The sequence below is a fragment of the Muntiacus reevesi genome, chromosome 11, assembly GCF_963930625.1.
Source record: "Muntiacus reevesi chromosome 11, mMunRee1.1, whole genome shotgun sequence".
NCBI lineage: Eukaryota > Metazoa > Chordata > Mammalia > Artiodactyla > Cervidae > Muntiacus > Muntiacus reevesi.
The window spans coordinates 66,987,675-67,005,456 of record NC_089259.1 but is presented as its reverse complement, the minus strand read 5'-3'; the positions used below and the strand labels follow the sequence as shown (position 1 = coordinate 67,005,456).

The following is a 17,782-nucleotide window of genomic DNA, read 5'->3' as shown; positions in this document are numbered from 1 at the left end:
TCTTCTGTAGAGACATTCCTGGAAGATGGTCCTTCCTAGTTAGCTTAACACTATGTAACACAGCCAATGTTTCAACGACTAGTCAGAAACATTTCAACACATTTACATCATCTGTTAGGTGTTTCATATGCCACATAACAAATGGACTCCTAAATCATCCTGCAAAGTAAACATTCATGCATTTTTACAGACATGCATTAATTGGAATAAAAGCTTATATGCTCCTATATTCAGATTTTTCTCTGGCAGGAAAAATTACCAGTGAAGCTTTTGTAGAAAATGACTAAACATACACAGTGATTTTCTTCCAAGCATATCTTCCATTTTCAAATATGAAAATGTAACCAGGCACTTAATGTGTTAACAAGACATATTCACTAAAAATTTTGGTGTATAACTTACCTATTGGATTTCTATTGAAGAACAATACTGGAGATCTTAAAATGGTCTCCAACATTTTGTTGTGCAAAACTTGTGAAGAATTAACAAGGATGTAGAATACCAACAGAGACCGTGTGATGCCAAAAAGGACAGTAGACACAGTTAACCCTGAAATAGAGAAACATCACTCAGCACAAGATCTCTGTCTTATCCTCAACCATGCTAAAGCATGGCAGGCAGTTTAAAAAGATACTGTGTATTTTATTCTATAAATAAAATTTGTATAGAGGTTTACATGTATAGAATACAGAATAAAAAACTTATATATATATATATATACAGAATAAAAAACATATATATATATATATATATATATATATATATATATGTTCTCTAAGAGTTTAATGCTTTCAAAAATACATTTATAAAGAAAAGTGTAAAAATCACTGTTTTCCTCTCACTAAATAGAAATAACACAGGGGAAAAAAATAAGTGTAAACTACAGTTTCACTCTAGGCTTGCCTAATTCAATTACAAGTTCCAATAAAACTTATAAGAAAGATAATTATACAAGTAGCTGATCTTTCTTTCTCCACATTTCAAATCTCTTTATTTACAACATGTCCCATAATCTAAAAGCAAGGTATGCTTTGGTGAAAGTGAAGGTGTTAGTTGCTCACTCATGTCATACTCTTTGCAACCCCATGGACTGTAGCCCCCAGGTTCCTCTAACCATGGAGTTTTCCAGGCAAGAATACTGGAGTGGATTGCCATTTCCTTCTGCAATGCTTTGCTACCAGCATGTGAATTAACAGGGAAAAGGAGACATGATCTACCTTGATCTATATGATCAAGGAAATTTACTTCCATGTTAAGTAGCTTTTTAAGAACCTACTGTATAGCACAGGGAACTCTACTTAATGCTCTGTGGTGACCTAAATGGAAAAGAAATTCAAAGATACGATATATGTCAGTGGTTCACTTGGCTGTACAACAGAAACTAACACAACATTAGAAAGCAACTATAATAAAAATTTAAAATAATAAAAATAAACTAGCTACTTCTATGCCCAAGTAGCTATAAACAGTATGAAAAGACCATGTTAAGTTGCAAGTGTACAATCTCTTAAATAATTGAACTGTAAGAAACTACAAATTATATTTTGACATGAGATAATGTAAACAAGAAAATCTAAACTAATCTCTCACTATTTTATAAACCCCAAGGCATTTGTAAATAAATATAATCATTTAAATTTATGTCTTATCAATGACATAAGTGAGTACTACTATGCATATAAAAATTAAAATAGCCCTCCAAACATCTCTTCAATTCACAATGCTATATAGAGTGGGAATAACTTTGGCAATATATATTCCATCAACTACTTTTTTCCATTCAGCTGCCACATCAGTGTTATTTACATTCTGAAAGCTGCTTAAATTCCTGAATTCCATCAACAGGCATTTGCCTTAGTCAACCATCCTATATGAATGTGTAACAGAATCCCTTTCTTCTTTAAGCCCTCATTGTTCACCAATTTAGAAGGTGAACAGCTGGTAGATTCAAGTTTCTTATCAAGTGATCAATAAAATAAATACCAAATTTCAATGAGTGGATTTTTACATAACTTACTCTTTGTAGAAAGCTTGTACAAGCATTTCCTGTAAGGATATTTCAATTTTTAATTTATTTATTTATTTTATTTTATTGGGGTATAGTTGCTTTTCAATGTTGTGTTAGTTTTTGCTATTCAACAAAGCAAATCAGCTATATGTATACATATATCCCTTCCCTCTTGGACCTCCCTTCCCCCTATTCCTCCCCTCTAGGTCATCACAGAGCATTGAGCTGAGCACCCTGTGCTACACAGCAGCTTCCCTCTAGCTGTCTGTTTCACACATGGTAGTGTGTATGTGTCAGTCCTAATCTCCCAGTCTCTCTCATCTCCCCACTCCCACTCTGTGTCCAAACATCTATTCTCTACAACTCTATTCATCCCCTGCAAATAGGTTCATCTGTACCATTTTTCCTAGATTCCATGTTGTTGTTTAGTCACCAAGTCATGTCCAACTCTTCACAACCCCACGGACTACAGCAAGCCAGGTTTCCCTGTCCCTCACCATCTCCCAGGGTTTGCCGAAGTTTATGAATCAGTGATGCCATCCAACCAGCTCATCCTCTGTCATCCTCTCCTCCTTCTGCCTTCAACCTTTCCCAGCATTAAGGTCTTTTCCAGTGAGTCAGCTGTTTGCATCAGGAGGCCAAAATACTGGAGCTTGAGCTTCAGCCTCAGTCCTTCCAATGAGTATTCAGGGTTGATTTCATTTAAGACTGACTGGTTTTATCTCCTTACTGTCCAAGGGACTCTCAAGAGTCTTCTCTAACACCACAGTCCTAAAGCATCAATTCTTCAGTACTCAGCCTTCTTTATTGTCCAGTTCTCACATCTGTACATGACTACTGGAAAGATAGCTTTGAGTATATGGACCTTTGTCAGCAAAGTGACGTCTCTGCTTTTTAATACACTATCTAGGTTTGTCATAGCTTTCCTGCCAAGACGCAACTGTCTTCTCATTTCATGGCTGTAGTCACCATCCACAGTGATTTTAGAGCCCAAGAAGAGGAAATCTGATACTGCTCCCATAGTTTCCCCTTGTTTGCCATGAAGTGATGGGACTGAATGCCATGATCTTAATTTTTTTAATATTCAGTTTTAACTTGGCTTTTTCACTCTCCTTCTTCACCCTCATCAAGAGGCTCTTTAGTTCCTTTTTGCTTTCTGCCATTAGAGTGCTATCACCCACATATCTGAGGTTGATATTCTCCAGCAATCTTGATTCCAGCTTGTAAGCCATCCAACCTGGCATTTCACATGATGTGCTCTGTGTATAAGTTAAATAAATGGGGTGACAACAAACAGCTTTGTCATACTTCTTTCTCCATCCTGAATCAATCAGTTGTTCCATACAGGGTTCTAACTATTACTTCTTGACCCACAAGTTTCTCAGGAGACAGGTAAGATGGTCTGGTATTGCTATCTCTTTAAGACTTTTCCACAGTTTGCTATGATCCACAGAGTCAAAGGCTTTAGCTTAGCCAATGAAACAGAGGTAGATGTTGTTCTGGAATTCCCTTGCTTTCTCTATGATCCAGAAAATGTTGACAATTTGATCTCTGGTTCCTCTGCCTTTCCTAAACACAGGTTGAACATCTGGAAGTTCTCAGTTCACATAATGCTAAAAACTAGCTTGAATGATTTTGAGCATAACATTAGTAGCATGGGAGATGAGTACAATTGTCTGGTGTATTGAACATTCTTTAGTACTGCCCTTCTTGGGAATTGGGGTGAGGATTGACCATTTCCAGTCCTGTGGCCACTGCTGGGTTTTCCAAATTTGCTGACATATTGAGTGCAGCACTTTAATAGCATCATCTTTTAGGATTTTAAATAACTCTGCTGGAATTCTATCACCTTCACTAGCTTTATAGGCAGCAGTGCTTCCTAAGGCTCACTTGACTCCACACTCCAGAATGTCTGGTTCTGAGTGAGAGGCTACATCATTGTGGTTATCCAGGTCATTAATATCTTTTGTACAGTTCTTCTGTGTATTATTTACTTCTCTTCTTGATCTTTTCTGCTTCAATTATGTCTTTACCATTTCTGTCCTTTATTATGCCCATCTCAGATGAAATGTTCCTTTGATATTTCCAATTTTCTTGAATATATCTCTAGCCTTACCCTTTCTGTTGTTTTCCTCTATTTCTTGGTATTGTCAATTGAAGAAGGCCTTCCGGTCTCTCCTGGCTATTCTCTGGAACTCTGCATTTCATTCTAGAAGGTCTTCTAGGTCTTCATAGAACTGGTCAACTTCAGCTTCTTCAGCATCAGTGGTTGGGGCATAGACTTGGATTACTGAGATGTTGAATGGTTTGCCTCGGAAATGAACTGAGATCATTCTGTTGTTTTTAAGGTTACACCCAAGAACTGCATTTGGACTCTTGTTGATTATGAGGGCTATTCCATTTCTTTGAAATAATTCTTGCCCACAGTAGTAGATATAATGATCATCTGAATTAAATTCACCCATTCCCATCCATTTTAGTTCACTGATTCCTAAGATGTCAATGTTTACTCTTACCATCTCCTGCTTGACCACATCCAATTCACCTGGATTCATGCACCTAACATTCCAGGCTCCTATGCAATACTGTTATTTATAGCATCAGATTTTATTTTCCCCACCAGACACATCCACAACTAAGCGTCGTTTCCACTTTGACCCAGCCATTTCATTCTCTTTGAAGATATTAGTAGTCGTCTTCTGCTCTTCCCCAGTAGCATATTGGACACCTTCTGACCTAGCAGCTAATCTTTTGATGTCTTATCTTTTGGCCTTTTTATGTAGTTCATGGGTTTTTCATGGCTAGTACACTGGAGTGGTTTGCCATTCCCTCCTCTAGTGGATCACATTTTGTTGTAACTCTGCACTATGACCTGTCTGTCTTAGGTGGCCCTCCATGGCATAGCTCATAGCTTCATAGAGTTATGCAAGCCCCTTTGTCATGATAAGGCAGTGATCCATGAAGAGGCTAGATTCCAGATATATGCATTAATTCAAGTATTTTTTTCTGTTCTTCTCTTTCTGACTTTACTTTGTATGACAGACTCTAGGTCCATCCACATCTCAACAAATGGCCCAATTTCATTCCTTTCTATGGATGAGTAATATTCCAGTGAATATGTGTGTTATTTGCTCAGTCATGTCCAACTATTTGCAACCCCATGGACTGTAGCCTTCCAGGCTTCTCTGTCCATGGAATTCTCCAAGCATGAATACTGGAGTGGGATGCCATCTCCTTATCCGGGGGTTCTTCCTGACACAGGGATCAGACCCAGGTCTCCCACAATGCAGACAGATTCTTTACCGTTTGAGCTACCCGGGAAGCACCCCCCTCCCCTGACCCAGTGTATATATGTACCATAAATGAGATGAAAAGACAGTCCTGAGAATGGGAGAAAACAATTACAAAATAAGTAACTGACCAGGGATTAATCTCCACAATATACAAATAGCTCATGCAGCTTAGTATAAAAAAAAAAACAAAAACAAACAAAAAAAACAGCAACAACCAAACAACCCAATCAAAAAATGGGAAGAATATCTATATAGATCTTTCTCCAAAGAAGACATACAGACGGTCAAGAGGCACATGAAAAGATGCTCAATATCGTTATTTGAGAAATGCAGATGAAAACTCTGATAAGGTATTACCTCACACCAGTCAGAATGTCCATCACCAAAAAATATACAAACAATAAATGCTAGAGAAGGTGTGGAAAAAGGGAACTTTCTTGCACTGTTAGTAGGAATGTAAATTGCTACAGTCACTATGGAGAACAGTATGGAGGTTCCTTGAAATATAGAAAATAGAACCACCATATGACCCAGCAATCCCACCACTGGGCACATATCCTGAGAAAACCATAATTCAAAAAGACACATGCACCCTAGTGTTCACAGCAACACTATTTACAAAAGCTAGGACATGGAAGCAACCTAAATGTCCATCAACAGATGAATGAATAAAGAAGGCATTTAAAGATTTTGTTAAAGACATCCTTTAAATAGTATGTAATGCTATGCTATATATATTCTAATACTCTTGTGACGAGAGAGAGTCATGATAATATTAGTCTGGCAAGCCAAAATTTGAATTAATCACACAGTTGGGGAGGAGGTAACACTGTGATCTCAGGGTAAGAAAGAGAAGGAGACCTAATTCCAGACACTGGACTTCCCCTGCTTAGCTTCTCGAGTTATGAGTGAAGCCCAGGAGATGAGCAGTGTGGAAAGGGGAGCTTGGCATACCTGGGAGGGAGTAATGCTTTTATTTGGGGCCCATGCTGCCAGAGGATTTCATCCAAGATCAATAAAAGCCAGGGTTTATTCAGACAGAATTGGAACAACCTGAACAACAGGGTGGGGATTCATTTCTATTCCCCTTACCCATCCATATAATGATATAAGGTTTAGCTAAAGCACCTATCAGAATACAGAGTAGCTACTTATTTCCAGTGGCTGATTTCCTCAATATGCAATCCTGGTTTAACTACCAAAATCCAGTATGGAACAAGTTAAGAGTCTTCATGCAACCTTTTTTCTTCTAGTAGATCTTTAAAATAATTATTCTAATTAAATCACAGAGTAAATGTGATTCAGATAATCTATTAAGACATTACTGAATTACTCTGGAAGCCCTCTTGCTCACTCAGACTCATTGTAAGCCCCTTAAGCTCTGGTATTATAGAGCAGATGGCTCAACCTTACCTGAATAAACTCCTAAGTACCAGTTCAGAACAAACACTACAGCTTCATCTTCTTTTACTAATGCCCCAGAATACAGGTCACTTTGTACATTTGCCCTATGGAATGGGAAATAAAAAATATTACACTATAGGTATACATAGAATTTACACAAATATCACAAAAAATTACATCAATTCAAGAAATGTATTTTATGCTGGAAAGTGTTTCTCAGCCCACAAGGCCCTATATATGTCTCCCTCCAGAAATTTGAAACATGATTTTCAGTTTTCAAAATTATCTGTAAAGACAGACTTAGAAAATGAACTTATGGTTGCTGAGGGGAAGGATAGTTAATGTTTGGATGCTCATGCACACACTGGTATATTTAAAACAGGTAGCCAGCAAGGGCTTATTGTATAGTACATGGAACTCTGCCCAATGTTATATGGCAGCTTGGATGGGAGGGAAGTTTGGGGGAGAATGGATAATTGTAAATGTATGGCTGCATCCCTTCGCTATTCAAATGAAACTATCACAACATTGTTGATCGGCCATATCCCAATGCAATATTAAAAGTTCAAGAAAAGAAAAGAAAAATTGTCTGTGAAGAAGCTGCTAAAGGGAGGAACATGGGGAGAGACCACCGGGGGATCACACACCACCCACAGGAACTTTCATTTTTCTTTAGGGAAACTATGTAAGGGTCAGAAGAGGAGGCTGAACTCGCCCCATCTCTCCCCCTGACTCTGTGGGAAAGTGAGGCTCCATGTATCCTTCACAGCACTCTGGGTCAGACCCGAAATCACTCACCACAACACAAGCCACCAGTCCTGCAGGGCGTAGGCGACCTGGAGCAGGAAACACAGTCACTCAGACACTGACGTCACTGAGCCCCACCCCCGCTCACAGGATGGGGGAGGGGAAGGCTCCAGGACACGGAGGCGGTCCTTCCGGCTCAGGTCTGCGCCAAGCCCCAAACCCTGATGACCACAGCTCAGGGGAGGGCCTCTTACATGTTAGTATCTTTCAAAGAAATCCCCCTTTCCCTAGAAGACTTTGCTCCCCAAATATAATGTACTTCAATGCAAATCCAAGTGGACTGCAAAAGGCAGCAATAACAGAACAAATGTCGGAATTTTTCAAAGCAAAAACTTGACAGGTACAGTGATGGTCTGTCAGGAAGCATTTAACAGGAGGCTTCCTGCGTGTTGTTTTGGGTCTGTCAGGAATCCTCTGTTCCTTATTAATTCCTGAATATTCAGGAATTAAGAGGAGAGGCAAGCGTCTCCCGTCTCCCGGGGCTGAGGAATCCAGGCATTTCCTTCCTCAGTTTTTCAATACAGTGGTAAGTACCCTCTTCCCTTTTATGAACCATAAGGTAAAAGTGATTGTTTACAATTCTCTTTGATATAAATCGCCTTATGTTTTGTAAGTCTGGAATTTTGATTTTTATCTTTGCTGAGAATAGCTACCTTGTAAGACAGTATATATACCCACACCATGTTGAATAAAACACCTTTGCTCCATCAGAGCTTGGGTCCCCGTGTCTTTCTTTCTCTCTATCTCCCTATTTCTGGCTGATTCCCTGGAGCACAAAGGCCAGCTGCGTAACCCAGGGAATATAAGCCTCTTTCCTTCTTTCACTTTCTCATCATCAACTCCGGACCACCAGGTTCCGGTTCATTAAAGGACCCCAACAATGGTCAGTTCTGGGTGTCAGCTTGGCTGGGCCAGTCTTCAGTGATTCAACCAAACACTCGTCTAGATGTTGCTGTGAAGGTGTTTTGTGGATGTGGCTCACATCCATCATCAGAACTTAAGTAGAGGAGATCACTCTCAACACTGTGGTCACCTCATCCACATCAAAGGCACTAAGAGCAAAACCTGAGGCTTCCTGGAGGAGGAAGAAATTCTGTCTCAAGATATCAGCGTCAGCTCCTACCTGAGGTTCCAGTCTGCAGGTCTGCCTTCCTGATTTCACATTCACCCAGATAGGCCCACAACTGCATGAGCCAAGTCTTTGAGAACAATCTCTTAATACAAATATTTTAAAATAATTATAAAATACAGTATAAATAGTATGCAAATATCAAGCCAATTGTAGAAACCAAAACATATGCCCTTATGTACCTGAGCTGTGATGTTTACTAGAATAAGGAAGATGATGACAGACCAGTCAGCACCAGCTTTGAAGTAATTCTTATAGGTCTTAAAGCCAACTTTTCCTTCCAAATGGTCCTCCAGAGGTAGTGTAACCTGTATATTCTCAGTCTAAAAGGGAAAAATGGCAGTGAGAGATGAAATTTTAAAAAATGAACCCCAAATTTTTAGAGTTCAACAATGTCCTCCATTGCAAAGCTGTGGGAAACAGACACATCTCATATACTGGTAGGAGTGCAGGATGGTCCATCTCCTATGGAGTAAGGTGTGGGAATATCTGGCCAAATCACATATGTGTTTATATCTGGACCCAGCCATCCTACTTCTAGGAATCTATTAGAAATAAGGAAATGTAATTCACTGCTGGGTAGTTTTGCTTAAAATACATCATGACTCTCAACACACACACAACAAAATCAATTAATGTATAAATGCAGAAACTTCCTCTAAAATAACACACAAAATGATATGGAGCTAATGTATCCTTCTAGATGACTTGTGTCATTCAATGATAGAAACATAAAACATACTTTGGACTCAAAACACTAGCCAAATACAGTTAACTGAGTTCACAGAGAGAGTTAGAGTAAATAGGAGTTTGGATAGCATGTTGCAAGCATATGATCTGAATCTTTTTGGTTCCTAAAATTTCAGAGAGCGATTCCTGAGTTTAAAAAGTAAATAGCTAATCTGAATACTTATCAGAGTTATTCCAGGCTCCTGGGTTTGGATATTGAGGGTTTGGCTATCAAGGGAAAATCTGTGTATTTTAAGGGAGATCTAGTGCATTTTTGTCTGGAGGACTTAGAATGCATTATACAGTCACAGGAGGCTAGGATGTCCTTAGCTCTATCCTGGCCACTGGGATTTAAGATCAATGAGATGTGGTTCTCTGTCTTGAAGGGTAAGAAAGGAGGGTGGGAGCTAACAGCGAAGTGTCTACCATGTGTCAGGTCCTTTGCACACATTACCTCTGACCTATCACAAACCATCTGACAGCAAGGCAAGATAATACCATCAGTCACATGCAGTGCTAGAACATTCCAACATATAGAAAAAGTAGATGATTTAATGTTGCAACAGCAGGACTCAGTCTAAGGGGGTCTTCACATTAAGCCTCTGGATGCATAAGGGAAGGTGGGGGCCACCAGCATGACTAGGATGTAACTATGGTAAACCAAAGAGTTCTCAATCAGTGTGAGCCACACAAACCCAGAAATTCATAGCAGTACACCCACTCCTGGTCTCCATAAGATTCTCCATCCTACATTCAAAGGGGAACCCCAAGCAAGCTTGCTCCCTTCATGCTCTTCTATCAATTCCATGGAACAAGACTTTGGGAACCTTAGGGTCTACTTTGGGACAAATGAAGATGTCATGAGCAGAGCAGACTGAAGGTCCGTGAGTTCACCAAGAGCAAACAAAACCCAGGCACACTGCAGGATGAGAAACTCACATCTTGGTCCTCTTGAGCTGCATCTTTCAGCGAGGGTCTGGGAGATTGGAGAGATTGACCCAAAGACTCAGAGATCACAGTGGGAGTTCCTGGAACTGGAGATGGTTCAGACTGCTCATTTCCCTTCTCAGAAAGGGAGAAAACATCTACCCCAGATTTCAGAAACTCAGAGTAAGTTCCTCTTTCCACCATTATCCCCTAAAATAAAAAAATTGAGAGAAATTAATTTATATTTGATAATACTAAACCAACCTAAATACTAATCAAGAAAAGTTATCTGGTCTTAAATTACGATTTTTGAAAAAAAAAATGATCCCTGGGTCTAGAATTCTTGTTGAGAAATCTAGTTTAGTCAACTCAGTACAGAACTGAGCATTGTGTTCTCTGCCAAACCCTGTCCCTGTTTTAGGTGCTGGGGGATATGAAAGAAACATGTGCTCATGTGTTAAAAATGGAGGCCATTGACATGACTACCCTGGGCACTTAGGGAAGCAAGAAGCACAGAGGTTGGTGGGAAGATCAGCACAGTCTTTTTAGACAAAACGGGAATTGAGAGAAGCCTCATGTGTCAATTACAGGAAAGAAATTTAAACTTAACCCAGAGGTGGGCACGAGTACATCTGCATACAGGTAAGAGTCACTCATTAAATCTTCAGTGACCACTGTCACTGTCACACTATCATGTGCCCAGCTGGGATAATAGGCACCAGCCCTGGACAGAAAACACATGAGAGGCATCTCCATGGTCTAAACTGCCCCCACACACTTAGCAAGTTCCCAACTGAAAATTCAATATTCCACCTGATAAAGTAATTAAACAAGGAGGCCATGGGGCTGGGGTGGCTCTAAAGCCCTGGCAGTCTGTTCCCACAAACGAAAACCTAAGCCAGAATCAATGCACTCAGATGTGAGAAAAAACTTGGGAACAACCAACCACATGCAGCCAACTAGGCTTCCCCAAATGAGGCAACTGCTTAAGCTACAGCCAATCAAATCATTTTCTTTGAACACACATGACACAACCTTGCACAGTTTCCCTCTCTTACAAAGTCATATAAAATAATGTGCAGATATTTCACTGTTTTCTGACCCCATGAAACCAGATTCAGCTGATTCACTCAGTAGCAAATAAAACATCAGGGGAAAAAAATCTCAGTATGCAAAACTCATCAAACGAGAGCAGCTCTGGTTAAGGCAGCTCAGATGGAGGAAGATGGCCAGCACCCTTGCTGGGACCCCTCTCACCCTCTTCCCTGAGGGCGTCCACTGGGGGAAATACAGGGAAGCCTCTGGGCACCATCTGATACCACAGAACTAGGAAACGATGCAGGATGTAGTGTGCCTTGTTCCACCTGGGAGGCAAAATTCACACACCTCTTTAATGAAATCACCACTCACCACACCAGATTTGTAATGCGCACAATGAAATGACTGGTGGTACAAAGACAGCAATTTCACTCAACAGTCAACCACTGACAATTCCCGAGGGATGAAAGGACAGCCATCTGCTCTGAAGAGAGGGACCCGACGGTGAGGATGGACCCCAACTCAGGCAGGGGTGCTCACCAGTAGACAGATGGTTGTTTTGTTAGTACTAAAATTGGGGGTAGTGTCCTCAAAGGAAGCAATAAGGGGACTCCAAAATATCTAGGGATGAGTGAAATAGGTTATACTCCTGCCCACTGATCCTGTGCTCATGACACTGTCAACACTGGGGCTTACACACTAGAATTGTCCCCTTTGCACATGAAATCAACTGCTCTCAAGCTTGAGAAACCTTAGCCTCCCTCCACTCCTAGAGGAGTAGAGAAGGGCTGACACATGGAACTGCTTCTAGAGAGGCAGGGGTTCTGTATCTTAATAATCTTTCTTAGAGTAGAGATTCATTTCAGAAGTCAGGGATCTGACTAAGGACCTGTGGAGCAGGCAGGGGTTAACAACAAAGATGCTGAGACCCAGAGGCAAACAAGCCAAGGAGTGAAGCATCAAACAACTTCTAAGTCGGAACACTTCTCACTACTCTCCACCCCATTCCCAACCATGCTAGGAGTTGCAGGTTGGATGTTGCCCCCTCCTCAAAAAGATGTTCTCAAACATGACACCTGGGAACATGACCTTATTTGGATACAGGGTCTTTGCAGATGTAATCAAGTTAAGATGAGGTCATCCTGGAGTATGGTGACCCTACATCCAATACAACTGATGTCCTTATGAGACCCAGACTGACACGGGGACAACGGCCATGTGACATCAGAGGCAGAGACCACAGTGCTGCAATTGGAAGTCAAGGAACATCAAAGAAGGCCGGTGAACACCAGAGGCTGGAAGGAAGGAGGAGCCTTCAGGAGAGCACGGCCCTGCCAGCATCTGGATTTGGAACCCGTAGCCTCCAGAACAGGGAAAGAATATACTCCTGCTGTTTTAAGTCACCCAGCTTGCGGTACTGTGATATGGCAGCTATAGAAACTGATACTCTAGCCTGAGCCCACACTTCTGTCTCCTCAGCTTTACTAAGACTCCTAACTGCTTCTGCTGACTCCCCTCCAGTGACCATCAGAGGACTCTCTTAACTCCTACATCAGACCACATCCCTCTCTGCTCTGGACCATCCAAGGCTTCCATCCCACTTCCTGTCCCCTGCCCACTGCTCAGGGACCAGCTCCCTCCCATCCCCCTGCTCACTCTCCTCAGACATGGTGGTCTTCCCACTGTTCCTCCAACCTGCCAGGTCAGCTCCTTTCTTAGGACCCCCTGCCTCAGACCCCCTCCCCCAGGTGACTGTGTGGCCTCCACCTTCATGTCACTCAGATCCTGTGAGGCAGCAGCTCCTCAGAGAGGCCAGGATGTCACCTTCTTTGTCACATCCATCCCCATAAGAACAGGAGCCCCATGAAGGCAGGGCCTTGTCCTCCTGCTGCACAGGCTCCCTCATGTATCAGGCACATAGAGACCTGGCCAGGGAGACCAGCAACTGGCGATACTAGCAGAGAGGACGTCTCTGACCCAAGGTGCTGGGATACCCAACCTCACTTCTGGAGTTAATGGAAGATGCTCTTTTGGCAAACTATGTATGACAATCACCTGGATACCAACAGATCTTAGAATCTCTAATTTCTAAGTGATACACTTTGATTTAAGTCATGGAAGAGGAAAATAAAAAGTTCTAAATAAAACTGCAACATTATCCTTAACAAATTTCATTAGAAAAGTGATGATTCAATAACCCTGTGGTTGTACTTTTATACACTTTAGGGTTTATGTGGCTTAGAGTGTAATAGTGACATTTCTACAGGGCTTTAGGTTCATCTTCCAAGGCATGAACACTAGCTCTGAGAAGAAGGGGGCAAAAAACTGAAGGAGAAAAGGGTGTTTCCCATGAACCCAGAAGAGTGACCTTCAGGAAGGTCCGCCCTTCAACACACCTGAGTGCTCGCAATTCCACGGATTTCTAGAAATTACTTACATCTTTCAATATCAAAATCTGACTTGCATCTTTTAGGTGTTGCAACTGATGAGTGACTAAAATTGTGATCTTCTCCTTCAAGGCCTGACAAATACACCTACAAATGTAAAAGGTACAGAATGCAAAAGCATATTAATGGAATGCCTCAAACTGAAAATTTATATTTTGAAAACAGTGAAACAAAGACCACACAGCAGTGAAGGATCTTAAAATACCAAATCAAAAATAAAAATTAAATAAACATAAATCAACTAATCCAACTAGGTTCTTAAATTTATCAGCAGCAAATTTGAATCTAGTGCTATAAAAAAATGCTTAAAGCCAGTCTAGTGAAGGAGGTAAAAGCAGCTAAGTTTTTTCTTCTAAAACTCAGCTTAACAATTATTTACATGTTTCATAAAGGAAAACAATTGAGTAATACTGAGATTTCAAAACTTGACTAAACTAAAACACTATTTTATCATTATTCGGGAATGGGAGAGGAGGGATCCATGTCATTTAAAAATGTGTACATTCATAGACAGCTTTCTAGATGATTATTTATAATTAATTATGTAAATATTCACAACAAAAAATGAATAGATTCTTGATAATCTTTGCCAGAGGGCATTTGCTAGACACTTGCTCCCAAAGAATATTAGATAAATAATGAATGCCAGCGTGGCCTCTATCAGTCACTAAAACATTCCCAGTTCCATCCAGGAAGCAAGTCTTCTTTCATTTGGAGTGAATACCTTCCAAATATGAAAGTAAAAGAACATAATCCAAATGGCCCAAATCACAGTGGAAATCACCCAGTGGCTCAGGAACCCACCAGTTCTCTTAGTCAAGACACCCCTCACTATTCAACCTTAAATTGTTTTCACAGTTAAACAAAACAAAACAAAACAAAAAAACTACTCCTGCATTTCAAATGTAGACCCCTAGGGACCCAGGCCCAGTGTCATCCCACAAGGACCACAACCCCTCCAGGGAAGCAAGTGGGTGAGTTTGGGGCCCCGGTGACCACAGGCAGGGCCCCAGGCAGGTACTCTGGGAGCCCGAGTCCCTTGCAGAGCAAATCTCAGGAACCTGGGCCAGAGCTCAGCCTGTGAGTAAGTCAGATGGAGAGTCTGGAGGCAACAGGCTGCAGCTCACTCCCTCTCACGAGCCTGAAGATGTCGGAGGAGCAACTAAACCTCAGTTTCTTCATCTCAGAACAAGGTCAATAACAGCTCATCCACATGCTCTGAGAAACCAAACCACCAATCTGCTCAGTAAACGACAGCTTTCTTTTCCACTCCTCCCTAACCACAAGCGATTATGTGCTTTGGACTCGGGTCAGAAAACTTTATTTTTCCATTTATTTTTATTAGTTGGAGGCTAATTACTTTACAATATTGTAGTGGTTTTTGCCATACATTGACATGAATCAGCCATGGATTTACATGTATTCCCCATCCTGATCCCCCCTTCCCATCCCCCTCTCCACCCCATCCCTCTGGGTCTTCCCAGTGCACCAGCCCTGAGCACTTGTCTCATGCATCCAACCTGGGCTGGTGATCTGTTTCACCCTTGATAATATACATGTTTTGATGCTGTTCTCTCGAAACATCCCACCCTTGCCTTCTCCCACAGAGTCCAAAAGTCTGTTTTGTACATCTGTGTCTCTTTTTCTGTTTTGCATATAGGGTTATCTGGACATTGGGTCTGTGATCAGAAACAAGACCCTGGGATGTGGACACACAAACCATCGCTTCATCAAGTCCAAAAGGATTCATTTTTACATTTTGACATGTGTTAGCTCAGCATTTATACTAAGTTTCTTGACTAACAAACTTAATACTAAAACAGAATTTTTTCTCCTTAATTCATAATTGCCTGCCAATAATCCCTAAAGGTGGATGTTAATCAAATCTGATGGGGTGTTGTGTCCAAGAGGAACCAACCCAAAAGTTTTAAGATGTTTTCTTCCTAACATCCCATCACAGAAGAGGTAATACAAATAATTATAATGAAGAGATCAGTTAATGGCTTTGAATTTTTCCTAACTGATGCTTTTATTCAAATCACTAGAAAAATGCACTATTTTCCAAGTTTTTAAAGAGTTCCACATCATGCCATAGAAATGACTGAGTCAACAACCAGTTGTATAACAGTTATTCCAATATAAAGGCTGTATTAATCCTATAATCCCACATATATTCCTATATACGGGATCTATTAAGAGGGGACACACCCCATGTTGGAGGCAATACAAGTAAGACAGACAGAGGCCCCACCTCCATTCATTCAATCAGCAGAGGTTTGCTGAGGAGCCAGGCACTCTCCTAAGTGCTGAGGATCCACCCACACGTCAAGATAGAAGACAATACTCTGCACCGTGTAGAGGACACACTGAACAAGTATAGAGAATGTGCTATTCTGCTGTGACCTGTGCTCTGAAGGAAAAACAAGGGGAGCTGCTATCTTAGATGTGAAGACATGGGAGTCCTGAGACTATCTGGGGAAACATCCTGGGAGAAGACACAGCAGGTGCAGGCTTCCTGGGACAGAACATGCTGGGCTAAGGTGCCTTCCTGCATTCACAGTTTATGGGGGGTTCAGTTCAGTTCAGTCACTCAGTCATGTTCAACTCTTTGTGACCCCATGAGTCTCAGCATGCCAGGCCTCCCTGTCCATCACCAACTCCTAGAGTCCACCCAAACCCATGTTCATCGAGTCGGTGATGACATCCAGCCATCTCATCCTCTGTCATCACCTTCTCCTCCTGCCCCCAACCTTTCCCAGCATCAGGGTCTTGTCCAATGAGTCAACTCTTCGCATGAGGTGGCCAAAGTATTGGAGTTTCAGCTTCAACATCAGTCCTTCCAATGAACACCCAGGACTGATCTCCCTTAGGATGGACTGGTTGGATCTCCTTGCAGTCCAAGGGACTCTGAAGAGTCTTCCCAACACCACAGTTCACGGGGACTCATAAATGGTCAAGGGCACCCACTGAGGGCTGTGGGAAGGTGGGTTCCACCTGGAGGAGTGGGAGGGAATGGAAGGTCCCTTTTTCTTCACCTTCCTTCTATGTCCTGTGCACTGCTCCCTGGCTCTGGGACAGAAGGACCAGTGTGTACAGGCAGACGGGGGTGAGAAAGGACCCCCACAGAGCCAGCACAGCTGGATACTGAGTGGCTGTGGGGACGAGTTGGAAAGGCTGATGGGGGCAGATGGCAAAGAAGCCTGTTTGAGGACCTGGAGCTGCTTCCTGAATGTGGTGGACTGGCAGGGGCAGTTGGCGGGGGAGGTGATGTCCATAAAGGACTGGAGCAGGTGGGTGAGCTGTGTAGACAGCAGCGTGGAGTCTGATTAGGACAGACCCCAAGACCTGATGATGCAGGAGGCAGAGGTCTCGTGATGTGGGGCTGAACCAGGATGGGATCCATGGCTGCATCAGTTCATGTAAGGCCCTCACCTTCTAAGTGACAGAATCCACTGTGTTCATGGCATAAAGCTATAAAAGTCATGAACCTCAATAATTTTGGATATAAATTCATGACTGAAGGAAACTATTAACAGCAAGTAGTAGTGTGAGTCATTCACTTTTAACACAAAACCCTCCCCATGACTGCTTCCACACAACCACCGTATCTCACAGCATATTGTTCCATCCAATTCTCTAAATTAAAAACACTCTCCAGTTGCTGCTGAGTGGTTTCCTAAATTGCTTTCATGCTCTCTGCTTTTCCCTAGAGAATGTGGTTCTGATAACAAACAACAGTCTTACGCTTGCTTCTATCAAGCATATATCCAAAGTGGTATACTCAAAATATTTGAGAGGATTTTATAAATATCTCCAGTGTTTGAAAAAGAACTCAGGAGAACTTCTGTGATCAACACACTGTACTTGGCACCAAAATGCCGTGCTCTCCCTTCCCTGTGACATGGATGCAATGACCAGCAGAATCTGTTCCTGCCCTGACGGAGAACTTGTGCAGATGCTCACAAGATGTGGTAACACACATTTGTGAGCTCAGGGTGGG

The 17,782-nt window shown here is 41.8% G+C and overlaps 1 protein-coding gene across 1 annotated transcript in view; it reads right to left on the bottom strand.

The window, feature by feature from the left end:
• Positions 1-17,782, bottom strand: part of LOC136144263 (ATP-binding cassette sub-family C member 4-like) — a 141,589-nt gene that overhangs the window by 67,309 nt on the left and 56,498 nt on the right. The window contains exons 14-19 of the mRNA XM_065902012.1: positions 13,773-13,869; positions 10,310-10,507; positions 8,824-8,964; positions 7,504-7,541; positions 6,715-6,809; positions 403-549 (exon numbers count right to left, since the gene is read on the bottom strand). Coding sequence (XP_065758084.1) covers positions 403-549; positions 6,715-6,809; positions 7,504-7,541; positions 8,824-8,964; positions 10,310-10,507; positions 13,773-13,869 — 716 coding nt within the window. The remainder of the gene's footprint in view (positions 1-402; positions 550-6,714; positions 6,810-7,503; positions 7,542-8,823; positions 8,965-10,309; positions 10,508-13,772; positions 13,870-17,782) is intronic.